Raw genomic sequence first — 27,237 nt, 5'->3', positions numbered from 1 at the left:
CTCCTCTCCTCCCTGCTCTCCTCCCTCCTCTCCTCTCTCCTCCCTCCCTCCTCTCTTCCCTCCTCTCCTCCCTCCTCTCCTCTCTCCTCTCCTCCCTGCTCTCCTCCCTCCTCTCCTCTCTCCTCCCTCCCTCCTCTCTTCCCTCCTCTCCTCCCTGCTCTCCTCTCTGCTCTCCTCCTCCCTGCTCTCCTCCCCCCTGCTCTCCTCCTCCCTCCTCTCCTCCTCCCTGCTCTCCTCCCTCCTCTCTTCCCTGCTCTCCTCCCTCTCTGCTCTCCTCCCCCCTGCTCTCCTCCCTCCTCTCTTCCCTGCTCTCCTCCCTCTCTGCTCTCCTCCCCCCTGCTCTCCTCCCTCCTCTCCCCCCTCCTCTCCTCCCTGCTCTCCTCTCTGTTCTCCTCCCCCCTGCTCTCCTCCCTCCTCTCTTCCCAGCTCTCCTCCCTGTTCTCCTCCCCCCTGCTCTCCTCCCTCCTCTCTTCCCTGCTCTCCTCCCTGTTCTCCTCCCCCCTGCTCTCCTCCCTTCTCTGTTCTCCTCCCCCCTGTTCTCCTCCCCCCTGCTCTCCTCCCCCCTGCTCTGAAGCCGGAGGTGTTGCTGGTGTAAGTAAAGACGCCACCTCCTCCCTTCTCTCCCCCCTGCTCTCCTCCCCCCTGCTCTCCTCCCTCCTCTCTTCCCAGCTCTCCTCCCTGTTCTCCTCCCCCCCTGCTCTCCTCCCCCCTGCTCTCCTCCCTGCTCTCCTCCCTGCTCTCCTCTCTGTTCTCCTCCCCCCTGTTCTCCTCCTCCCTCCTCTCCCCCCTCCTCTCCTCCCTGCTCTCCTCTCTGTTCTCCTCCCCCCTGCTCTCCTCCCCCCTGCTCTGAAGCCGGAGGTGTTGCTGGTGTAAGTAAAGACGCCACCTCCTCCACCTGAAGAGGGCGGAGCACGAAGACCTTCAGAAGTTAGACATGAAGACATTCCTCTTCACTCTTCTTTCTTCCTGGATTTAAAACTTGTACATGTCGTCTCTGTGTGATTTTACTGAACCTCTTTAAACATTAAACTGTATATATATTTGTTTTTAAAGATCAAGACTAACATATTGTTGGTTTGACGAGACGAGACTTAATTACAGGACCAATAATGTTAATCTTGACAAGACTAGATTCGGGTCTTGGATTTGGATGCTTCCTCATGTAAAATGTAACAGACCGGTTAGAGAGGCTGATGTTGTCTTTGCTGCCGCCTCGTTGGACTCCTCTGTGGTTACAGTCTGTGTCGGAGTTGTTGACGGTGCTGTTGACGGTGCTGTTGACGGTGCTGTTGACGGTGTTGTTGACGGTGCTGTTGACGGTGCTGTTGGAAACACAGTTGTGAGCGCATCCTTGACTGATGAAGAACAACAACAATAAACAAGTTTAGATTCTCAACCATTCAGAGCAGAGAGGTTTAAGTCTCACGGGGCGACTCCAGGTTCAGGTCAAGGTCTGAGTGAATCATTTTGGAATCAGAAGATACAAAAGGAAGTGTGTTTCGTTAAACTGACCACGTTCACCTGAATCCTCCTGCTCCTCTTCATCATCCTCCTCCTCCTCTTTCCCGTCTTCTTCTTCTTCTTCTTCTTCTTCCTCAGATGACTTTATGGGCATGGCACTGGGGGTGTTTATTCTCTCAGACGGACTGATCTGTGGTTTTGCCGTCAGTGATGAACTTGTGATGACGACTGAACCTGCAGAGACATCAGATAAAAATCAATAATAACTGAGAATAAATTCTTAATTTTCAACAATATTTACCGTTAAAACAGATCTACAGATACATTAAAGATGTAACATTTTTTAGTATTTAATCTACCCGTCTTTGTTTTAGATTTTTACATTATTTTTTACAGGTTTTGTTTTGGTATGTTTTTGTTTGTTTTTATCTTGTTTATATGTTGCACGTGTTTAAATGTAAAAACAAAAAGACCCTCATCACCTTCCTCAGACGACTCCTCCAGACCAGTTGGAGTCCGCTCTCTGGGAGTTGTAGTCCTCAGAGAAGGTGTAGTCCGACCGGAAGGTGTGACGTCAGCGCGTGAAGCTGCCGGTGTTGAAGACGTCTCCATGTTTTCTTCTCCAAAGCTCTGAGAAGAGAGTTCGCTCTGTGTTTCTCCGTCACGGACGAATGAAACCGACTCTGCAGCAGAGAATTCAAAAAGTATTTAAAGTGTTGTTGAGATGTGTGAGATGATGTAAATAAAACCTTTGAAATCACACACAGCCTGAGACTACAGCCTTACACTGAAACGAATGGTGCCATCTTGTTTTTATATCATCACAGTTCAGATTTTATTCAACCCTTCTGGAGGTATTAGAGTCTTTGCAACCTTGATGTTGGATATGACATTTTAATCAAATCATAAACTTAACTGCTGACATCAGAGGAAACTATGGTGACTATTATTATTATTATCATTATTATCCCTCAGACTCCATTATAGAGATGTGGTCTGAAGAAGTCCCCCATGTCCCCCATATAATAAGGTCAAAGTTCAAACTGCAAAATCTGTTTGGATAAGAAGTTTTTGTTTTCCAGATGAGTAGTTTAGGGAGTATGAATAACCTTTCTTAAAACCCGTCTGATCACTCCGGTTGTTGCCCCGAGCAGCTCTGTAAATAAAGAATGCTAAAACACAGTCTTAGTGCCCAGTCAGAGCAGAAAGAGAACTTCACGTCTTCTAATACAAAATATTAAAATGTCTGCCGCTGGAAGTTTGGATTTTTTTTGGGATCTTTTGTCAAGTTTATTCTCACAATGTGACGCAGCGACTGTCATTTGATAGCTTCCTCCATTTTGAACTCTGGCTCTCTCAGATTTACTTCTCTCGATGTCTTTATTGTGATAAACATGCTGGTCTGACTGGGAACTAACTCCTCCAGACAACGACATCTATCTACATGTGGCTGACTTTAGCTTCCACAACCTGCTGCTCATGTCAGACCCAGTGAGACTGTAGCAGCAAACCAGCCGAGCGCGTGGAACTGATTTTAAACCTTTTATAGTCTCGCTTTGAATTGAGTTGTTTTATTGTTGATTGTTAGTGTATTGTTGTGTGACTTTTAGAGAGCATCGGGTGAATCACTGTTCAGCTATAGGAATCAACATCAACTGTTCCTTTATATTACAAACAAGGAGCACGTTCACATTTATCGGCTCACCGGGGCTGATCGCTGAAGGATTGTGGGTCGTCTGGTCCTGATTTATCTCTCCCAGCTCTAGTGCTTCCTCTGTCACAGCCTCATTCAAATCTGTAAAAGCAGCGACAGGAAACGTCTGAGCCAAGTGAGTCACCGAGCAGCAGGACGCCAACAGCGGGGAAATTATTTCTGGTGTTTTGGAAGCTGCAGAACGGTCAGCTCGAGCCAAATGTAATTATGAGCAGCTCGGTTTGCCAGAAAAGTACTTGAGGGAGGATCACAGTAAGTGCGTACAGATGGAAACGAGAGGGTGAGTAATGCAACTGTTTTACCTTTCGAGATGAAACTCGTGTGTGTCGCCTCTTCCTCCTCTTCCTCCTCTACCTCCTCTGCACCACCTTCACCTTCCTCAAACTCCTCTGAGGTGAGACGCCACAGAGAAACATCACCATCATCACACAGCGAATACTTTCAATACTAATGTGTAAAAACTACTTTTAAATAAGATCATACAGCCGTGCTTAATATAAGCGGCACAATCCTGATGCAGTTTGAAACACAAAAACTGTATTAAAGGTATTAAATAAATGCATTTTGATGATTGTTCAGAGGCGTTTATCTCTGCTGAAGTGACCCACGATCCCCAAAGGGAACAATAAAATGTAGTCTTCACCATGATACATAACACCTGCATCTTTTCTATCTTAAGGGACCCCTATTTTAGCATTGTATACACACCGGTGACCCCCACCACCCCCCACCCACATACAATTACAAAAAAGGGGGGAAAGTAGCCTTCTTCTTTTGAAATGTCTTTATGTATATTTCATTATATTCAATGCACAGAACAATGAACTGTACAATGAACTTAAATGGTGAACTTAATACCTGCAGGACGTTTGAGTAAAACTAGACTATCAATATTATATTGATATGGAAATATATCAGACCATTTCCTTTATGTTCTACGTCCAAATTATGATTTTCTTTTAATGCCACTATCATACATATCGTGTTTTAATAGCCTGGCTTTTGATAAATAAAGTATGAAGTATACATATATAAGTATAAAAACTCCCATGTTTTACAGCATGGACCACACACACACAGAGAGGAGGCATGCAGTGTTTAAATCATCCAGGTTTTGCCCTCTGCTCAACTCCGTGTTAAACCTGTGACCTGTGGGCCAATTAGAAAGCGTACCAGCAGGCGTCAGCTGGGGGGTCGTGCCCGGGGGGTCCGGGGGGCCCGGCGGCGGCGGCGGCGGCGGCGGGGTGATGAGGCCACCGTCCATCCCAGCGGTGTCACTCTGGTTATCCACTCTGCTGGTCATTAGCGGGTCCATCTCTGCTGGTCAGACACAGACCATCACTGATCACAGTTCGTTATTATTAATTATTAGTTTGATTAACAGACTTTCACACTACACTACAATATGATTCTGCTTCTGTTTTGCGTTTTATTTTTTTATTTAAATTGCCTGATTTGTCCAGAAAAGGGTTGTATAAATAAAATGTATAATTATGAATACTATTATTATTGTTGTGAATATTGAGAAGGGAACATCGCTTTTTGGTTAAACTCTGAACCCTGTGCACAGGGGGTTTCTGAGCGGCACATGAAGGGTGAAGTCAAAAAGGTTGGGAACCAGAACCACTGCATTTTCATTATTTTCATTATCAATTATCTTTTGGATTTACCAATTTTAGTTCATGAAATGTCAGAAGATAGTAAAAAGAAATGAGTAAGTAGTTATTAAAATGGTTGTTTAATCTTCTGTTTTAGCACTAATATACATTGTTTTCCATATGTTGGTAAATGTTCGGGATTGTGAAGTTGCGATTTGTTCTTGGTTAAAAAAACAGGTCAATACTTTGGGAGCTTTATTAACCGTCTGTGACCTCAGACAGCCGACAGCATAATCCTCAGTCAGTCACATGATATGTATAACGACTGTCTGCTTCACATCAGTTTGATCAGAAACAACATGGAGTTCTTCCGTCCATTTTCTCACACTTGAAGGACTCAAGCGTCATCAAACTCTCACCGCAAACTGAAATGCCATTTTCTCCCTCTTCTGTCTGAACAGAGAGCTTTACAGTGAACTCAACCACAAACAGGGCTTTTACCTGCGGACGGGAGGGACGAGTTGGACAGCCGGTAGCTCACAGAGTCGTTTCCTGCTGAGAGAACATCTGGAAAGAAGAAGGACAAGGACCGGACCAACAGATACAGATGTGCTCAGTCTCTCTAGAAAGAGCCAGTCTAACATGAAGCCTTCAGTACAGTTTTACAAATTAAAGATATGGATATGGATGGATTGAGACGCAGCACCAGAGACAGAAAACAGGAGCTACTCTATAATATAACATACATATTATATAATGTAATAATATATACATTATATAACATATAATATAATCCTCTGTTGGTGCAATAGATCGTTCTTCAAAGGGACTTTTTAGCTTCCATTCAGTTCCTGATTAACTTAGTTTAGTTTACTTTAGTTTCTACAGTGATTTGACCTTTACAGACCTACAACACATGAGTCGTACCTTTAATACTACAAGAGTTTTCATCAGGACTTGACATGAAAAACTCCACATGTCTGACACGCCTCTCTCCTCTACCTAAACTTCTCCTGCCGCCCTCAGACTGAGATCAGCTCAGCAGAACATCTATATTTGGACCTGACGGCTCAAAGGAACTTTTTCCCCAGCTGTGCGTGGGCAGGAAGCTGCAGGATTAAACATCAAGAGGTCACTGTTTTAATTGGCTGAGGGCCACAGAGGTGTGACTCAGCTTTCTGTGTTTCTACCCAATCAATCGCTTCCTCGGATCCGACATCGCTGACCCGCTCAGAAGCTGACGCGCTGTGTGGTGCGAGCTGACGAGGACATTTCGGTGGTCGTGCCCTCAAAGCTCCCTGACTCGGCGTCATTCGATCAGAGTTTCAGCTGAAGTGTGCCGACGTCACTCAGACTCACCTGCTCCTCTGAAGGCTGCGCCGGTGTCCACGGTGCTGCTGAGCACGTCTGAAACGCAGAATCAAACTAATGAGGGATTCAGACTGTTGTTGGGACTCGGTCGAGAGCAGCAGCAGCGTTAATGATGCCGGCTGCTGCGAATAGCTCGCTACATGAACTCATGTAATTTAATGAACATGGTTTGATAACTTGTTGGTTCCTTTTAACCTTTCATTATGCTTCATAATATTTGAATATGTACGTATCCAGTTTTAATGGACACTTAGAGCTGAGTGATTTATTGATATATCAGGTAATGATAATATTGTATCATGTTACAAGAGTAAAAACTGTCCAGTATGAATGTATATATAGAAAATATGTTCATATGTTAATATATGATTCTGTCTCCACTACCCAGCCCTGCAGTGTGTTTCTGTTCAATGAGCAGTTTGTTGCTTTGCAGGTTTATCAGGCCGCCGTCTCCCGTTTCTCCCCTGATGAAGTTACCTGTGTGATTTGTAGCAGAGCAGGACGACTCGGCGAGGCCTCTCAGCGCTGAGTTGTATGAGCTCTGAGTCATGCAGTCGATGGCAGCCCGGTCACATTCACAAAACCTCTGCTGACACCAATCACCAGCATCTCCCAGGTAAAACAAAAGACCGTCAATTCAATAGACAGAACTGTCATCTAATATACACAAAGACACGTAGGACTCATGTCACAATTTGTATTTCTTCTGGTGTAAAATGACTAGATGGGCCTGTTTTGATGTGACGGTTATTTTCATAACACCTACACATATTTACACGTTTACTCTCTTTCTGGCTGAGAGTTAGAGGAGAGGATTGATTCCACTTTCATGTCTGTGTGGTGAATAGAACCGCTCAGGCCAGTTAGCTTAGCTTAGCATGGAGACTGGAAACAGCTAGCCTGGCTCTGTCTGAAGGAAACAAAATCCACCTACCAGCACCTCTAAAGCTCACTGGTTAACACTGGTTTGTTTAATCTACACAAAAAGGTAAAAAAGTGTAAAAACGACATCTGTGTTTTTACGATGGGTAATGTCCCGGACTATTTTTTTGTAGCTTCATACTAACTTCACAGACACGAGACAGCAAATAAGCGTATTTCCCAAAATATGAAACTGTTTCTTGTCAGTGTGAGTCTTACCACAGCTGGTGTTTGCAGCCGAACAGGTGAAGTTGTCTGGGAGGAGAGGCGGCTCCTGCCTGCAGGGGGCAGCGTTCTGGTAACACAGCCTGTGAGTCTCACAGCAGCTGCAGCAAAGAAGAAATGAGGGTCCTTTAGACGCCTAAAATATCTAAGGTCCAACTTTACTTTAGCCAGCAGAGGGACACAATCATTCTTTAGGAGTTCAACAAGTCGACATTGTTCACAGACAGACAGAGTCCTTCACACTTGGCGTGCTTTATGTTCGGAGGCTCTGGACCTGATGATATCGAATGAGAGACGACATTGACCAAGAGCTCTACACACTGCCTGCCCCCTCCCCGGTGGAGTGATTATACCTGACTCTACATGACGTGGCACATACTGTATCAAGCTGAGCAAATGTAATGTCACTTTGGGACAACTGAGGCTCATCAAGTTCATCCTTCTGTTCATCACAGTGAAGATTGATCAGAAGTTCAGAAAGTTTTTCTACATCACTATAAAATGAAGAAACTCTCTCATGGGGGAAGGGAGGGTTCGTTTATCAATGCCAATGACTCTGATATCAATCACTCTCCAGCCGGTCGTCACAAATCTTCTGCCCATTTGAGTTGTAGGACTCCACCTGTAGCCCACCTCCAGCCTGTGAATTCAATGAAGCCAGCATGCTGTATTTTAACTCCAGCAGGTGCTGCAGCTGCTGCAGCCGCTTCCTGCTGCGATCTGAGTCTTACTCACACGTCCAGAGGATCCACAGGGTTCCCGGCGGCCACATATCTGCAGGAGCAGCCGTAATTTTCCAGGTCGCGTGGACAAAGCCCCGTCGCACAGCGGAGCTCCAGAGCAAAACTCAGCAGCGAGGGGAAATTATCGAAGACCGAGTGGAGCCAGGTGAAGCGCAGGCCGAGACAACCTGCGCCAAGGGAAGAAGAAACGAGATGAAAACACACAGAAGCTGTAAGAGGAACAAACCTAAACAATTTCACTCTTTCTCCATTTCCTCCATCTTGCAGGTGGAGAGCGCAGTGATTTAATCATAGATAATCCTGTTGGCAGGTTCCAGTAAGCCGAGTCCAGAGACGCATGCAGGGCAGAAGATTATTTAGGCCACAGCTCTCCACATGCCAGATGTACCCACCGTGCTGATTAGGACTATAGGTGTCACAGAACATCCTGTGAAGCAGTCAGCCTTGATGTCAACAACAACAACCAGAAAATGGCCCAAAAAGTCAGACAGCATTGAAACCAGTTAATAAATATAACAATATATAATATATATATCTTACTTTAGTTTGTTTGGTCAAATCAGCATCCATCTTTTGAGCGATTTACAGACGCATCATCATGTGGATCCCTCAGATTAGCAGATTAGCATACAGTTAAACTACTTGTCAATAAATATGAACTGATGGTTTGCCCACATATTGAGCTGAAGATGACAGTGAAGACACTGAATCCCCACCAGCACTCTGACCTTCAGAAGAAAACTGGTCACTCCCTGCAGGCCTCCATAAAGCACCCTCATGTGAAATGCTGCGTGACTGATCCCTTGAACTCAGTAAACCAATGAATCACAGACTTTGATTAGCTGATTCCTTCATTCGTTAATATGAGGCGAGGCTATGTGTCTCGCGTGACAGTCACATTGCTCACTGTTTATTAATTACGGGTTCATCCTCACCGATCACGTGATCTGTGTTGTGGTCGCTGGCCTCTGGGTCCGGGCAAAAGATGGAGCTGGCAGAAAGTGCTGAAGACAGAGATGAGTAATTATTAGAATAGTGGTTTGGTTTAACATTTAACACATGAATAAACCATCTTATTACATCATGCCACATTAGTAGAAGTACACAAAACACATGAAACCGTCCCAGTTAGAGAGGTCTACTACTGAACAGTGAAAAATAAATCACATCAATCATGGCGGTTCCTCTTCCTGAGAAGGCACCCTCTGTGAAGGTGTGTACTAATAGCTTCATTAATAGCTGATAATGATTTGCTAATTCTTTACAGATCAGTTACAAGCCTTTAACAATAACTTTTCGGTTGCAGCTAATTATATGTAATAGAATTATTATAATAATCTATCAAATCAGCAGTTGTAAATATCGATTGTCAATATCAATTTTGCGATGCGACAGAGTGTCCCCTTAAAATAGTACATGTGTTTATGAACGTAGCAGCGAACTCACCGCTTGGAACAGCAGATAGCATGAAAGTCCATATCAGAAACATGACTTGCACCTGCGTTAAGAGGGAGAAGGCTTTTCTTTAAGGGCGCTCTGAGCATCATTACATGGTCACAAAGCAGTTCATAGTAAAACCTTTGCTCCGACACACAGCAGCTCATCATATCACCTCTTCTCACCAGCAGATTCTCTGTCAGTTCCCAGTTGTTTCCTTGAATACACCACCATGAAAATTTGTTGCATGTAAGTTTTCGCTGTGGTAGATTTTCTACAATATTCAAAGAAAGATTGAAGTGCAATTTGATTTCTAGAGCTGAAGTTAGCTGAAATAAATTGTTGCCTTGAGTGTAATAACGTAATGTAATAATTGAGGTAATTAGTCTCACGCTGATGCAGGCTTTGATTTTTTATAGACTAAGCCTACATTTTTACATTCAACATATCCCATGTGCAGGTGTTGTGTGATATATCATATCTTCTTCTTCTTCTTATTATTATTATTATTATTAATAAAACACATCACCATGAACACACACACTGTAGTTTATCTGGACACACACACACACCGTCCTGCTGCCACAAACACTCACTAGAGCTCCACATGTGGATTCATCCGCCGCTGAAAATAGTCCCCAACAAATGCATTATCTCCTGCTGTTAGTTTGATAGAAACTACAGCGAGCAGCTGTTGGAGGAAATTACTGAGCCTTTTGAAACATGAAACTATATATTTGTGATTTACGTCTTCAGTAGGAACCAGTCAGGAAGTATTGATATGTTGCTGGTTTTGGTCATTTCATGGGATTTGTTGTCAATTAGAAAAATATAAAGTAACACCAGCCTTCACAGTTTTGAAAATGCTGCTTTCATCTTTCCCAACATAAAAGTATTTAAAAGAATACAATAAAAACTTTGCCTGAGTGCCAAATACCTGAAATATTACAAAACAAAAGTTTACATTTTGCTTCCCATGTTGTTGTAATTCTCTGCACAACCACAAGAGGCTGCACTCATCTGAGCTCCACGTTATCATTATTGCTCGTACTCTGTCACTAACCTTAAAGCCCCCCGGGTGATGTGGGGACCTCAAACCCAATCAAAGAAACGAACATGCTCATCAGAGGGGGGCCAGAAATGTCATCGTTTTTTTTTTTCATGTGTAGTAGAGACCTGAATTCATCTCCTACCCAGCTCCATAAATTACCCCGTTGTTACAAGGCTGATTAATGACGTGCAAAGCGAGACGGCCGACCTTCTCCGCTCGCCGGTTCAGTGTCTTTAACGGCCTCAAACAGCTCGGCCCACCTGCGGCTTGAAATGCATCATTAATGTTATTCAAGCCCGGAGCACATTTCACTGAGAGCAGGGAAGTTATCAGGACTTCTGATGTCAACGCAGCGCGCAGGAGGTCAGCGCTCTCATTTATGCAGTTATATACAAGCTTCATTCAATCTTTAATGTCACCTCAGAGCTGAAGTGGTCAACTCTGCATGTTAATGGATCCGAATGACAACAAAGAGTCGGTTTTACGATCTATGAAGGTTTATATCAGAAGGGCAAAAACGCCTTCGAGGTAGAGGCTTTAAGTAAAATAAAAACCATGAAAACTAGGAAACGCAAGGAGATGCAGTCCTTCCATTTAAAACAAGTTTATGTCATGTGCTCCTCTGTGTTCAGCAGCTGTCTGCTGCTGGAAACACTGAGACTGAACCAGACAGAGAACGTGCTGGAAAACCAAAACTAGGAGCTGAATGAGGCTAAAAAGCTCCGTAGAGCTGCAGAGGATTTGACAGGGAACACGTCATGACAGAGCAACGACACTAGAAACTGAGACCTGTATGTTAACAACAAATACTGAGAGCAACAGTTAACCAAACAGAACTGGGTACAAACTGGTAAGCAGCGAAGAACACCTTACCTTACTTGTGGAGTGGGGGCTGAAGGAGTTGTGGTTTCCTCATTGAATACAGATCAGTGTGAAACCCTGTGTCATTGACATGAATCAGGCACGGCGGTGGACATTAGCAGCCAACAAGGTAGAAGCCTCTGACAGAATAAACTCTCGGCTCCACTAGCTGTGTTTATCAGTCCTACCTGAGGAGGTGGGGGGGGGGGGGGGGGGCACCTTTAGCCCCTTCAGTTCAGGCCTTATTGGCTATCAGGTGACACCTGAGCAGGAGATTAGGAGAGCAGAGTGGTTTGTTTCCTGTGCAGGTATTTGAGGCTTTAACGGAGGTGGGTCCTGACAGGGGGACCCACAGAGTGGTCTTTGTCCCACGGGGGGCTGGATCTGTGACCCGGGGGTCATCCTGGTCTTATCTGATCCTCCCAGGAGTTCAGATCAATGACTACCTGCAGGGAGGGGTCAGTGGAGTAGAGGAGCTGTGGGTTTTATAACAGGGGGTGCTGATAGTGGGGCATTGTGTGGGACAGGTGCATGCTGTGGGGATGGGCGGTAACATGAAACATGTAAAGGTGAAGACACATACAATATATTTCAAGTATCTATTATCTATTTAATGAAGGATCTATTTAATTATCTACAGACAATCAGGAGAATCTAAGCTCAGGTCATCTACATGTGTTGACTTTAGATAATCATCATTTTGACAAGTGAGAGTTTAAATTTCTTGATCTTTATCCTCAAACACTTAACAATTCTGTAATGTGGGAAGAGAACAAGCCTCAAAAAACACACTTCTGAGGACAAACAGGGCTCCAAACATTACAAGCGGGAGTCACGAGTGCTGAAACAACATGACAAATCAAACAGTCAAATTCCTGACACCCATTAAAAGGTAAAAGGTTAAAATAAGTCCTGTCAGCATTTGATGATGAAAATTTACAAAAAGGGAATTTTGAAAGCTGCAATGTTTCACTCTTCGGTTGACGACTGAAACTGAAGAGTGTTATCAGTGGATATGTGGCGGTCATCGGCGATCGGGTGTCGACCTGATTGAAAGGGAGCATCAGAGAGACGGAGCCGGGGCAGCTGGGAAAATTAGCCAGATTTTGTTTTTATTTGACACACAAAAAAAAAACACAATTTCTACATATTTTCAAATTCCAGACTTTGTTTTCTGAACCTTAAAATGATCTGTTGATTTGAGAGCTTGGACTTTCATGAATAGAGTTCTTGCACAGTTTCAGTTTCAGGACTCCAGATGTTGGTACATTTAGACTTCTTGGCCCTAAAAACTAGATCAAATCATTTGGTACATTATAATGATAAATGTCAAAATATGACATATGACACGTGTAAAAGTTGTACTTTTGTATGGAAATGTTCAGCGTTTCAAACCCATCCAGATTTAGAAATCAGCAGATTGTGTTTCCATACACTCTCCAGATGTTCCAGAGGTGTACTCAGCTGTAGTTTGTAGTTTCAGTCACTTCCTGTGATGACAAACAGCCCTTTGTCTCTCTCTGCTTCCACTCTGGTCACAGTTTATTGCACATCTTTGTCAGGCATCTCTGTTTCAGATCTGTGGAGGGAGGAGGGGGTTACAACCAGGTCACCGACACTGGAGACAGATTCTCCCGCCAGCTGTGGTGTTCATCAATATAAAGGCTTTATCTTAACTGACAAGCTGTAATCCAAGATTTCAAGTCATTTCATCCACATTTTTGTTACTTTGATTTTCAATAAAACTCTTTAATTATTACAACTTTTAATAAACACCTGCTGCAGCTTTCTGCTCAAGGTGCTTATAGTAAAAGGTTGTTTATAATATACATTATATAAGTGGTATATTAAGCTGCAGGTAACCATAGTAACATGACTGATGCTTCAGGCTGTCAGCAGTTAACTGACAGGTGAAACTAACCTCACCATAAAAACACACTTTAAAACAACGTAAATGGTTTAAAAACTCCTGAACAATACTTTACTTTTATTTTCTTTTATTATTCTCTTTTCCGAGAGCCGTTCCAACCAAGACTGTCGAATAGGTCGCACCTCTTGTAGGGTCCAACTATTTTGATAATCAATTGATCAGTAAATCATGTATCAACCAATTCAATATCTTAAGTTGTCTAAGTCTAAGTCGGTCAGACAAAATAAGACATTTGAAGACGTCAACTCAGGCTCTAGGAAAAGGAAGGGGCCTTTTTCTCTATTTCTGACATTTATAGACGACATGATTATTCAAAGAAATAGTCGATAATTAAAATAATTGTTAATTGGAACTCCAGACGGATGTAAATATCAACAACTTAGTGATCGTGAATCTGAATTGACTGACTTGAAATTTAAAAAAACCCTCATATTCTGTAGGTTTAAGTTGTGTTTTCTCTGCAACAGAGAAACCTTTTCTGATATGAAATGAAAAGCTTTGGTGACGGGACGTGAGCTCTGACTGATTTCTTTTACTTACTGCTATTTCATGTCAATTTCAAATCGAATTCTTCCAAAACTGAGTCTAAAAATACACACTGAGGTCTAATTAGAGCCGGAGAGAGGACTGATATGACACCGTGTGAGTCCTCTCTGGCCCGGCGGTGGATCAGCGCTGGATGATCAGCGTGTCAGAAGCTGTGAGAGAGGCGGCTCTCGCCGCGACCTCTCGAGCCCATTAGCTCAGAGGATTCATGGCTGCGGCTCGGAGGCTCCTGCAGAGCTGCTGCTGTAATGAGCTCTGATACCGACTCCCAGCAACGTGGCTGACGCGTCCCCATCAGTACAGGTGAAGGATGAAGTGTGCGCCCCAATTATTTCTGATTCATGGTCATGACTTACTTTTAAAAGATGGACATTTCTCAGTTATTTTTTGATATTTTTAAAGCACTGAGCAACAAATTAGCCTGTATGTCGAATGTATGTATCACCTGCTCATCTGAGGAGCTTGTGTTTACTGTCCCATTTGTCTGTTTGCAGGATCTCTCTAAAACTACTCCTTTAACTGACATAAGCTAGTGGATCAGTGGTCACTATGATCAATGTTGTTCTTTTTCTTTATTACCTGTCTTGCTTTTACTATATTAGTAGTAGTAAAAGACAATGCATGGATATAGCTGTACAGTGTATAGATACAATCTGTCACTTGAGGTCTGGACTTATTGGTTTTTACAGCAGATCGTCTCTTAAGGCCGAAGCCCGGAGCTCTGAGGAAGCTCATTGATCTGTGAAGTCTCGATAAAGCTTCACTTAAAAAAATGGAGCGACTCCAGTGTAAGCAGAGCCATGCAGGTGATGAGGATTTGCTCTGACAGCGCTCTCAGAGTCGCTACGTTCGTCACCTCGGCTGCTATCGACCGATCGCACCGTCCTCTAAGGTCCACTTACTTCTGGAGAAGGAGACTCTCCTGACCCGGCGACACACTTCAGACGTGTGCGTTTCATACCAGACGTGGCTGTCGTCACAGTATCTGCAAGACAAGAAGATTTCTCTAAACAGATGACCCTCACGTCAACAGAAGCCTGTTTCAAAATCAGCTCAAGACTCACAAAAAGCATCCCTTTTTTCAGCTGTACATGCATACAGTTGATTAGCTAATTAGCTATCAGCTAGATAAAAAGAAGGGTCCCAAAGGGCTGCAATAAAATGCTGATTTGTGGGTCAAAAGACACCAAGACATCTGGGTTAAAACTGGGCTAAATTTGAGGGTAAAGATGAAGTTTTTTAAATGCCTAGGTTACATATAATTGTTGGTTAACAGTATTTAAATGACTACATTTCAACATGTAGATGGGATCGACATATTTTTTACATAAGTTAAGCTGGGAGCAGATTTAACATTTAAAACCAACTAAGTAATGTGTGTGCAGATATTTAATGTCTTTTACCGCGCGGCTGAAACACCTGATGATGGTGACCTTGCACTGACTGAAATGTAGAAACGGCTTGACCAGAAACTCCCTGATTTTGTAGAGAAACATGTTTATGTTCCTCCAAGTAAGATATGAAAGAAAAGAATAACTTGGGTTCAGTGCTGACATTTGAGACCCATCACTAGAGTTCAGAGGTGATGATTGTGAGGTTTGTTTCATTACGTTTGTTAGGATTGTCCATTTCCACCCATGTCCATGTTTTCTAGCTCCGAACAGGTGAAACTCTCAATGGGGGTAAATCTGTTAATCAGCTTCTTCTCGTTCTACTTCCTTCTTTCTCACTCAACTCCTCCAACATCAGAATAATTAAATCCCAAATCTGCAGCAGTGCCATTTTAATGTTGAAAGTGCAATTTGCAGGCGTGAAAACCTTTTCATGCGTGTCTTGTGGCTGAAGGGTCTGCAGAGGCACTGAGAGAAGAACTTGCAGAGCTCGAGGACGCAGGGCTGCAGCTTGTGAGCGCTGACGGTCGTCGTGCTGCTGGAGACCGAGACGTCCGTCAGCTCCGGCCTTCTCCAAGGACAACCTCTCAACAGACAGAGTGAGAGGTCACGTCAGTCACAGACCAGCTCTGTTTAAACCTCTACTGGTTCACGTCCTGCTTGATTACTTCGCCTGCTCTGGCAAAGTGATTAAGAAGTTAACACAAAGACAAAATATGATCGCACAGGTAGGCTCGCACATAAAATAATAAAACAAAGACATGAAATTAACCTCTGAAAGCCCACAGTGGTGATTTAGAGATTTCATGTACAGAATAAATCATCCTCATATCCATCCTTCAATTTCTCTCATTGTATTCATTTTGCAAAATGTCATTTCAGTACTTAAATTCCCATTACAGGAATCACTGGTGCTGATGCACTCTAATCATAATTAATGCATTGCAGGTACACACGCTGCTAATTAACATAACAATGCATATTCAAATGTGAATTTTAATTAGACACTTCTACAGATTCTGCAGTTATTTTGCAGCCCTTATCGTGGTGATATCCAGAGCAGGACCCTTTTCAAAAACCATCCTTAAAAGAAACAAAAATGCTTCGTTTGGAAATTTAAGACGCTAGTCTTTATGCTCAAATCCTTGGTTTGTTTCTTTCCCTTTCCACAACTCATCAGTGTCAGTTCAGCATGATTACACTCAGACCTCGTGTAAATTCATGTCAACTTTTAGTCCCTGACAGACAATCACATGTTTTAACAGCCTTCAAAGAGACCTCCTCAGATTCAGCACTGCTCTCCGATAACATCGTCATCGTCGCGATGGAGAGTTTAAAAAAAGGAGCAAAATGAAAGCAGCAGAAGTACAGATGTCGTCTGTTTTTTATTCCACACATTCTTCTTTCCTGTCCAAACCTGGCACCCACAATGCAACTCAACTGCAGACAGTTCAGTCAGAGATTCAGGTGTGTTGTGCTAGTAGCAGCTAATGTAGCATTGAGCCGTTACTCACTAAGACCAGTAAACAGACTCTGATGGGTAAAAATGATGCGGGCCACATTTGGCTAGTTTTATCGTTTCAACACAACATAGAAAAAAACACAAGACTAAAGTTAAACCCAGTTGATCTGCATCAATAATCTATATAATTACCAGTTTCCGACTTGTAAATAGCTTTTGAAACTTTTTTTCAAAGCTACGATCTGCTGTTTCCAACTCTGCCACCTGGTCAAGGTAATTAAACCCAAACTGAATGGATTTAGACAACCATCTTATGTCATCTAAAGGTGTGAACACTCAGGCACAGACGTGGCTTGAGCTAAATGCTAACATCACCATGCTAAGGCGATCCTCCCAATGACAATCTTCACTATCTTATTTTGTGCGTTAAACTGCTAACATTTGCTAATTGGCACGAAAGCCAAAGCATAGCTGAGGCTGCGGTTTTCAGCCTGATGGCGGCGCTGGATGAAAAGTCAGGGGCTCTCCGAAGTCCTTAGGATGCATCCTGTGGGGACCAGCATTTCATGTCAACCCTTCCAATAGTTGTTCATAGTAGCTGATATTTCAGTCTGGAAGTGTTAAACTGATCAACCTCGTGACCGACAACAAAACTCAAAGCAGCTGCGCATCACAAGGCAAAGCTGCGTGATTGTTTTTATATCTAAATATCTTAAATGAGACTCAACAGTTAACGCTTTCATATGTGTATCCTTTTGTTTATATCATCATTGATGAGTATGTGATTTCTTTAACTTGCATTGAGTTAGTGGTACTCTGCGCTGCACCACAGATACATGCGCCTGCGCTTGTTTCGGCAGCTTCAGCAACAGCCCTTGAAAACCTGCAGCTATTTCCATTTGAACACAGAAAGCAGCAAAACCTTGACCTGAAGTGATCTGCAGAGTGCACAGAGCTGACACAGACCAGCCGTTCATGGCTATGAACCAAAGCTTCTTGCCACTGGTGGGTGTGTGTGTGTGTGTGTGTGACACAGTGCAGAGATGTGCAGCTGGGCAACAAATGCTCATTTTACTGCACACTAATGACTCGGTGACAAATTGCACAGGATGCTCCGGCCTTCTGTTTGTTGCTAGGCAGAACTCAGTGGGGGAGCAGCTGCGGTTTCTACAGCGAGATGTTGCTGCCATCTACTGGTTCTGCTGGGAAAAAATATACATATATTAAATGATGTGTATCTTCAGTATTTACTGGTGACGGGGGTTGATGTTAACTCCAACATCAACTCAAATACGTCATTTGGATGAGAATAAGGACACAAGATAACGCAGTTTACTTGTTAGAGATTAGATCTGAGATGATTTAGATATCTGTATTAATCCCCACAGAGCGAACTGGTTCTGCACAGTGACGTGTAACAAAAGAGACACAAGTCAGACGGGTCACAGCGGACAAAACGTGACAGACATCCTGCCACGACAACAGCAACACACACACAGACACACTGACACATATGGCCACTATATTATAATTCAATACAATCTATTAATCAATGAATCAACGGCCGGACATAAGTGATGCATGTGAAAACAGAATCAATAAAGCAATCAATAAAAATGGAACAAAACCTTAAAAGCAATGTCAAAAATACAACCTGTAGGCTTATTTCTGGGGTCAGTTTGTGTTTCATGTTGCAAGTGTTGGGTCAGTCTTGGTTTGTATCATTGTGTTGGAAAGGCTGATTTAAATCAGATTTAAATCAGATTTAAATCAGATTTAAATCAGGGGGGATTATATGATTTTGTCTTGGATATCAGGGGCCATGAAATATTTGATGTGTAGTTTTTCTCTCCACTGACAAAGCAAAATAAATTCCCTTCAAATCTGGATGATATCAAAGTTCCCTAACGAAGTGTTTTCATATAGAACGTAATTATAATTTTTAGCACGCAAAATACCCTGAAACATAAACATTAATAAAACTGGACTCCACCCTTTTCCTTCCACCCTACTGATGTTTCTAAAGGTGGAGGCTGCTGTGTTACATAATGTAAGGATTCATTTTGCCTCTTTGATTGTTCCCGTCACAGATTGTGTTGTTGTTGTTTTTTGTACCTCAGCTCCTTCCTCTTTCCCCTCCTCTGCCTCCTGACAGGCTCACTGATCATGAAGCAGACAGATAAACGCTGAATATTTGGCCTTAATTTGCTTTTAACCTTTGCAGCTTAAAACCATCAAAGCTTTCACATAAAAGGGGGCTGCGCCTGCGTTACCATAGTTACTATCTTAGCCTGCTGCATGGCTCTCTCTCCCCCTCCCATGCTCCAACACACACACATATAACACACAGCTTTCCCCGGGCTGAAATTGAATCAGTAGCTGTTGGTGCGTCCAGAAATGACAGCGGATGGATTTGATGTGATTACAGTTGTTTTGTGAGAGCAGGTCAAACTGTTCCTGCACAGCAGAGCAGATCAACCTCATGACTGCAGCCAACAGGGTGTTCACGAGAACAGCTCCAATCGTTTGTCTTGAATACTTAAAGCTGCGTCTCTCAAATGGCATTTTTATATCTTCAGAGTCTTCGGGGTCATTTATCACGATTTTGCTTTAGAGAACAGAACGCATGAGTGTGACAATGACGTCCTCTCCAGAAAAACAACCCGACAGGTTCTCAAGTGGAACCTTTGAAAGGACGTCTATTAAGGTTTTCCGACAAGCGACCTCTCGTAGTGTGAATGTGAATAAAGACCGTGAAGCGTGACGATGTTATAGCACCGCAAAACCTCTGAGGGAGTGGTGTCTGACTTTGTATCTCGTCTCCACTTCATCTTTGTGTTGGTGTTTCCTGATCTTTGTGTTGGTGTTTCCTGATTAGAGAAGATTAGCAGAAGGACGGTAGAAACTCCTTCAGCTGCTTTAGAGACTTCAGGGAAGAAGTAATCATTACACACAAAAATAGTTCTGCTATTTGTGTGCAAAGACAAAGTAAAGACTTTGGAAAGGAGGAGAGGGCCACGTGTGAACTGTCAGCATCGATTTCAGAGAAATCTTTACCTGGTTTTTCAGTTTCCACAGACTTGCTGGGTTTGGTAGTTCTCCTGCTAAGAGGCCCTGTAGTCCTTGTAGCCACCGTAGGTCGGACAGGTGAAAGCCTTGTTGGATGAGCCGTGGAAGTCGTGTGCTGGGTTGTTGTACTGGGCAGGTGTGCTGCTGTGGTCAGCCGGGTCAGACTAATAACTGGCGACAGTGCTGTGGTCAGTTGGGTTGTACTTGCAGCTGTTGTGGCAGAAGCAGTGGTGACTTGCAGGGCGGTGGTGGTTGGTTGTAAGGTTGCGGTTGGTTTTTCTGCAGCTTTTGTCGTCACTGCTTGTGTTGCTACTTCCTGCGTAGTGACTCTTTGTGTCGTCTCCGGTCTGTCCGCTGCAGTTTGACTTTGTGGCGGGACGGTTGTAGGTTGTGGAGCTGTTGCCAGCGGCTGGAAAGTGATGATTTTTGCTGTTGTAGCGGCGATCTCATCCATAGTTGTTGGTGAAACTAAAGAATCAAACACAGACAAGGAGGAAAGATCACAGTTCGCTTTACTGTCTGACAATTGAAGACAACTGAATGATTTACTGCTAATCAACTAATGCTGAAACAAAAGGTTAATTATTTAATAAGTTCATCTTTGGCTTTTGGACAGGTGACATTTGAAGACATTGAAATTGAGTATTTTTAACTATTTTGAAACATTTCATGGACTAAACAGTTAATTAAAAACAAGTAATTGATAGTGAAAATAGTTGCATTTCCTCCCCAGAGTAAGCAGAATTTTACATTAATTTAAAGTATATAGGGGTGTTGCACAGAAAATATTCATGATAATTTGTATGCATACAAAGAATAACGTTATAATTCTAAATTAATGAAAGGATGATGAATATTTAACTTTGTAAATGGAGTTCTTGAGTTTCCAGAAAACTCAGTTATTAATAGGAAACCATCACTCATTTACAGAGTAAAATAAAAAAGTGTGCAGTGAGTAAATTTACTGTTTATGCCTTTCAGTTTTCTTCAGTCTGTCTTTTGTTCACAATAGCCTTTAGATTTTGTTCTCAGGACTCAAAGATAAAGAACTTTGCCTTCAAACCACAATCGTAGTAAAACTGGAAGGCTGCTGTCTTTGGATGCAAAAGCTCTAAATGAGTGCACGAGTCTCGCAGGACCAACGTTTTGGATTAAACAGAAAGTGTCATAAATAAAATGAACCAAACATGAACACTGGCCTCCTGCAGAGACTCACCATGCGCGGTAGAGACCCTGCTGGTTAACATGGAGCTCATCCCAGATGGAGAGATGTGACTCAGATTCGTGGGAAGTTGGTGCCATTCTGAGGTTTAAAATAGATCATTGGAAACAAGAGTTGAATGGCTCTTAAGAGTCCCGAAGACGACAACAGTTGCTTGAATGAGCTTTATAAAAAGGAGCCCAGTTACTCACCAACAGGGAGTCTGATGGAGGAGACGTTACCTACTTGACAACGAAGAAGAAATGTTCAGTAAAAGGCAAGAAAGGAGGGAGTGAACACCGTGGAAAAATGATCCAAAACAGGGTCTTGTTGCACCACAAATCTCTAAATTTGTACATAAAGTCCTTAAATTCTTCTTCAACATCAAGTCAAAACATAGTTTTGACGTTAGAAGGAACTATGAGCTAAACAGGAAGTCACTACAGAATCACAGGCTAACATGAACTGCTATATAACCTCATATTAAACATAACTGACAATTACAGGTGTGACTGGGTTTCATTCACACCTGCATCCATGGAGAAATAAAAGCTGTGTGATCAGTTTCAGTGAAGCCTACAGAGGGAAACGGCTGATGGTGCTAGCTAGCTAAACTAACAAACGTTACTTTGTGAGATGCAATTTAAAAACTTCCCAGTTTACATCCACATCAAGAAGGAATTAGCTCATGAAGATGCAGGTCAGCTGTGTCGAGCTAACGTTAGCTTTGTCAGTTGGCTCTGCTAGCTTCGCAGCGGTGAGCCCTTCCGGCTCTTTCTGCCACGCTGGGTTTCTTGTATCTCTAAAGTCTCCCTTTTTCTTCCTGACAGCGTAAGAGTAGAAGTTTCGAGCCCCAAGGGAAGATAACAACAACGTAAGTGTAGATAACAGGCCTCATCCTGGAGCCCAGAGTCCCCAAAGTGCTCGGGCAGCTTTGTAGTGTGCTCTCTGTCCTCCATCTCCAAACTTCTGATGCTGCACAACTATGAGTGGTGCAAAGTACATATAAATAATAAATACACCAGGTGCATAGCTGTGTTGCCGTGTACTGTATATGTGCAGTGCAGTCTGTGAGTGTGAAGTAAAGCAGAAGTGGATGCTGCCACCTGGTGGTTTTTGTCAGTAAACGACAAACCTCTGTGTGGTCCTTCCACGATGGTCTGGTTGAAGAGGGGGGTGATGGAGTCGACCTCCCACAGCTCCGGCACCTCTCTGCCTGGACGAAACACACACATCACATCACATTCCCAGTCAAACCAGTTTCTCACTTCCTGAAAAGACATTTAAACTGGATGTCTAACATCTGTAAGCACCTTTGTAACTTCAGTCAGTTTTCAGATCCTTCATTAACTCTTAAATATCCTCTCTTGAACAAAACATTCAACCAGTCATTTAGCTAAATAGCAAATATTATTTATTAATAATCTGAGTTTTAGTTCTTTGGGTATATTTGAATTTATTTATTTGTTACTAGATTCAGATTCATTGAAATGCTATCAAACTCACAGATAATGAAATTATAATCACCAACCAACTGACATAAAGAATGATTCAGGTAAAATGTCTTTCTATAAAATCCAGACTATGCTGAGCATTTCAACATTTCAACATCAGTCCAAATGAGGACCAAACCTTGTCACAACAATATCAAAGTATCCCATTACAACTAAACCCCAATAAAAACATCAACTCAAACTACTTTGGAAACTGTTTCGAACTAAAATCAGAGGTTTTTAAGCAACCACCACCAAATCTACAGCTTCCAAACAAGAACACAGTATTTAATATTATAGTAACATCTCTCCAATAAAGTTTTGTAGAATAAACTGATCTGAATTTCAATAGAAGTCAGTAGAACAGACCCAGTGAGCTCTACTTACCCGTCTTTCCTGCCATCACACAGATGTAAATACAGTCGGAGTTGTTCCTCTGGCTTACTGAGACACAGAAACACATAACACACTGTAAGTACATCACATTATGGACCGTTTTGGGGTTTTTTTCAATTTGCATCCACCCACCTGATAATATGGAGGCCGATTTAAAGAGCTCATGCAGGTAACTTGTTGAGTTTCCCATCACGTCCAACAGTATGGCCGTAAAGTCTGGTGAAAAAAAAATCAGGTGAAAGAGATTTGAACTGAAACATTTACAGAATTAATACTCAAAATTAGATCAAATATCTGGTTACCGGTTAGATCGTTGGTCTCATTTGTGACACAGTAGCAGAATCTTCTCCTGAACATGTTGCTTTCTAAACTTCTAATGCTGGAAACTGCAAAACACGTTAAAAACACGTTAAAAACACATTACAGTGAGAGATAAGATCAGTTCAGAGAGCCTGAACCTGAACCTGAACCTAACCCTGTAAGACACGTAGAGCATCTGACACAAAGAAACAGCTTCTGTGCATTATGTCCGGATGTAAATATTAATTTTAAGTTAATAAATCTAAACTTTTAGGAGTTTGGAGACAGCGATAGACCTTAAAACCTTTTTTAGTTATGCACAATAAACTGTACCCATTGATCAATTTATTACAAAGGAAACATATGATGTACTTACATACATACATACCTACAGACACATTTAAGAAGTCTGATCACCCACTGATTCCCTTGTCTTACTCCGCCGAGCGCCAATAACGCATTTATTTTAAAGCAATTTTGAAAGCCTTGTTAAGAGTTGTTAACAGCTCATTCAGGCTTCACATCTTCAGACTTTAACGCCTCATCTCGGAAAGGAAAAAGTAGTGCATGATGTGCATGAACCCAGAACACAGTCTTGTTAATGTACAGTCAGTGCATTTTAGTCCAAACATGTGGTGCTATAATATCCATTCATAGGATTATACGCTTCATTACAGGCAGTTACACATCCAAACCACTAGATGGCACTACTGACAAGGTTATATCTTGGTCCACCGCTAACTAACAATATATTGAGATCTAGATGTTTTTACACGTTTATGTTACTGAGCAGCTTCAGAGGAGGAGTTAATATTTACTGTTGTACACCAACAGGGTGAGTTTATGCAGAGCCAGAGAGCTGTAGGACGTCACGCTGAGGAGGGAGAAGAGCTGACGGGAGCCTGGAAGACAAGAGGAGACACAGGAGGAACAGGTGACCTTCGGACGTCGAGCCTATATTATGACGTGTATGCATGAAAGCATGTTTAAATGACAGATATGTTTGGTTAAGTCTCAGAGAACGATGCGGTGGTTATCATGCACACTATGTATGAACGTTATGGGCTGCGCCAGCTTCATCATACAAAATCTGGAGCAGTGCATAAACTCATCCATGTGGTTTGTTCGGCAACATTTAGACCTCACGGGTCTAAGTTTGTACTGTAGCTGAGCTTCTCAGGAGACCAGGAAGGTCAACATCTGTGTATTAATCATTCAAAAAGGTGAAATCAAGTGCAGCTGACGTCAGCAGCAGTGGTACTGGAGATATTATGAAGAAAAATCTGTCTTTCTGTCTTTCTGGGCTTAAATCGAAGAGTTTAACATGTTGTTTGTGCCAAAATGCTGTGAGGTAAAGACACATTTACATTCCATGAAAATAAAAGTATGACTTAGCTATGGTTTGTGAAAAATAGTTGGACGACAAGATTTGAATATTTGTAAGAATTGAGTCCCATAGACACATACAGTAACATCACCCAAACATCACCACAAAGGCAGGCTGACTTGTTCACCCAGATCTCCAAAAGACACATTTTCACCCTGATCTCTGGTGCTATCTAGTACTGCATTTGGATTTGGCTTTGGGGGCCCTGCTGAGCCTCCTGACAGCCCTGAGACAACAGAGACACGCAGAATTCAGTCTGTGCTGCTCACAGCATTGACAATATTACAATGTGATGAGCATCTTAACAGTTTTAATTGTAACAACATTGCCCTTAAACCTGCGACACCGTGTTCTGTAGATTAGTGAAAGTAATGTGGACGCTATCAGTGGACAGACAGTATTTTGTCTCCTTTCATTGCTTCCGGCAGCACAAAACAAACTCCGTTCACCTCCCTTGTTTTGGGGTGCAGGCTGAATATTTCTGCATGTGTCGATTCCACTAGAGGAAAGTTTATGAAACAGCAGTTTGACCTCTGAAGAAAAAAAGAGTCGCGGTTTAATCACGACATACACGGAAGATTTACAGCTCAGAATTGATCTCCACATGAATGATATTATGACAACGTACCCGATTGGCTTGTATTTATTAAAGTATTGACCAGGGGAGTGAGGTCGATGGCGGCCGGATCGATGTGCTCTGCTGGGATTTCTGGGAAATATAAGCAGACAGTAAAGTCAATGGGAGCTTATTCTGGTTTTAATCTCTATTATGGAATCAGCAGCGTCAGCAAAATGTGGCCGTATAACTGCAGGATGTACTAAAACGACCAGAAAGAAACAATTACCCAGAGGAATTAGTCCCTGGGGTGGCCGTTATTTGAATAACATGAGGTCAGTGTGGGGGTTAGTCCCATTTATTGCGTTGATATACTGGCTTTTTATGAAATATACGTTACATATCGTTCAACTCTGAGATGATGGAGCTTCACACAACAGGACATGATTTCCATCTGCCAGAGGAAGTTTGTTTGTTAGCTGCTAGATTTGTCCTGAAACCTGGTGGATAATTAGACCGAAGCGTCAGGAACAAATGAATGAGATCAGTATTTACTATTGTAATTTCTTAAAATCTGAATTTAAAAAAAGATGTCACACTAACACTAATAATTATCATTCTGTGTATTTTGATGCAAATCCAGAATCAGGATGTAGATGACAAAATTAGAAATATTTTCTTTTATTAAATGAACAACGTTTTGAAGATTGTGGAGGTACGAATCATTATTCTTTATTAAGTATTTCATCAGTTTTACTCTCCATGTTGCTGACAAGAACAAAAGTCAGGGTCAAACACGGTACACTGATGTTTTATTCTGCTGTAATAAACTGCGTAGTACTAATTATATCATCAGCAATACTGTATGCAACTTTAAAGTTTAGTCACTGACGAACTGAGATTCATGACCAACTCATACAATTAATAATAATGAAAGAGCAAGTTAAACAGACGGATGCAGTTACATGAACAACAAGCTGTAGTTCAGGCAAAGCAGAAAATGATCAGGCTTTTTAAAAAGGACGTGTGACTTTCCAACATATATGTAAATATTTCTTTGTCACTCAAATCTAGTCACATTTTCCTTTTTCGAAGTTTGAAATAAGCACTAGCGTGAAAACATGAGGAGGGTGAAATGAGAGCTACCTGTGGAGTCCAGGATGTCTCTTTTGTGCGTCTCGTCCTGCCGTCTGTCTCTCGGCGCTGTCAGAAATTACATTTAAAAACAACAAAACAACATTTTCTAAACTATCATTATCATCGGATCAGTTTTGCTTTAATGTTTTCTATAAGATTTGTTCCTTTTAGTTCGTTTTTTTGTGAAGGATGGAATACAAATAAACGTTATTATAATAATAATTAAAACTAATAATCCACACTATGAGCCTGAGAAGAGCGCAGACCTCCGACACTGAACAGTCCCACAGAGCTGCAGCCTTCATCACACGAGAAGCTGCATGTAACTGAACTGAAGCTGCATTAAACTGTAATGTCCTCCAACACAACAGTCCTGCAAGAAAACCTTCATTTCAACTCGATTAGATTTCAGTGAATCGAAAAGGTGTTCCAGTTTTTGCTCCTCCATACATGTTAACGAGGGCGATAAAATATCAAATTTCGACAATTACAAGAAACACATGCAGACTTTTCAAACCTCTTGCATTGATCTGATAAAACAAACGGCAACTCATGAAGTTGTAAAACATGTTATACAGACCTACCTTGGCTGAAGAGGTTGAGGAGTAAAATGGTAGAAACACAGATTATGAAACAGAGGCGTGGATGCTGTGTGGCTCTCTGTAAACCCGCCATGGTCCCGCTGAGGCACAGCTGGAACCACAAAAACACACAGACTGGATCAGCAGCCGGCCGTCATCAAACTGCGCTGTTAGTGGCTGAGACCGGCAGCTCGTCCCCGTCTCCTGACGTCTCAGGTAAACTCTGTGCCTTAGTCAAAGGGCTGGGCCCGACACAATGATGTCATCAGGCTGTGTCCATACCACTCAAGTCAGTGGACCCTGTGCTCCCTGGTGGTCTGCAGAGTATAGAGCTTCACATTCACAACAGTGCTGGAAATACAGGACTTAAAACACTGTAGATTTCCTAATCAGACATTAACAAATA

The 27,237-nt window shown here is 42.4% G+C and overlaps 1 protein-coding gene across 1 annotated transcript; it reads right to left on the bottom strand.

Moving 5' to 3' along the window:
• Positions 1-12,917: 12,917 nt before the first annotated feature.
• Positions 12,918-26,925, bottom strand: LOC139297111 (HERV-H LTR-associating protein 1). Its single transcript, XM_070919701.1, has 14 exons — positions 26,835-26,925; positions 26,260-26,316; positions 25,186-25,266; positions 23,989-24,072; positions 23,173-23,256; positions 23,003-23,086; positions 22,862-22,918; positions 22,117-22,197; positions 21,194-21,226; positions 20,997-21,083; positions 19,769-20,248; positions 15,677-15,833; positions 14,761-14,843; positions 12,918-12,961 (listed from the first exon to the last, which is right to left on the bottom strand). The coding sequence occupies exons 1-14, from the start codon at positions 26,923-26,925 to the stop codon at positions 12,918-12,920; spliced, it is 1,503 nt and encodes a 500-aa protein (XP_070775802.1).
• Positions 26,926-27,237: the final 312 nt, after the last annotated feature.

Source organism: Enoplosus armatus, chromosome 14, assembly GCF_043641665.1.
Source record: "Enoplosus armatus isolate fEnoArm2 chromosome 14, fEnoArm2.hap1, whole genome shotgun sequence".
Lineage (NCBI taxonomy): Eukaryota > Metazoa > Chordata > Actinopteri > Centrarchiformes > Enoplosidae > Enoplosus > Enoplosus armatus.
The sequence above is the reverse complement of the archived record's forward strand: the minus strand, read 5'-3'. Positions and strand labels throughout refer to the sequence as shown.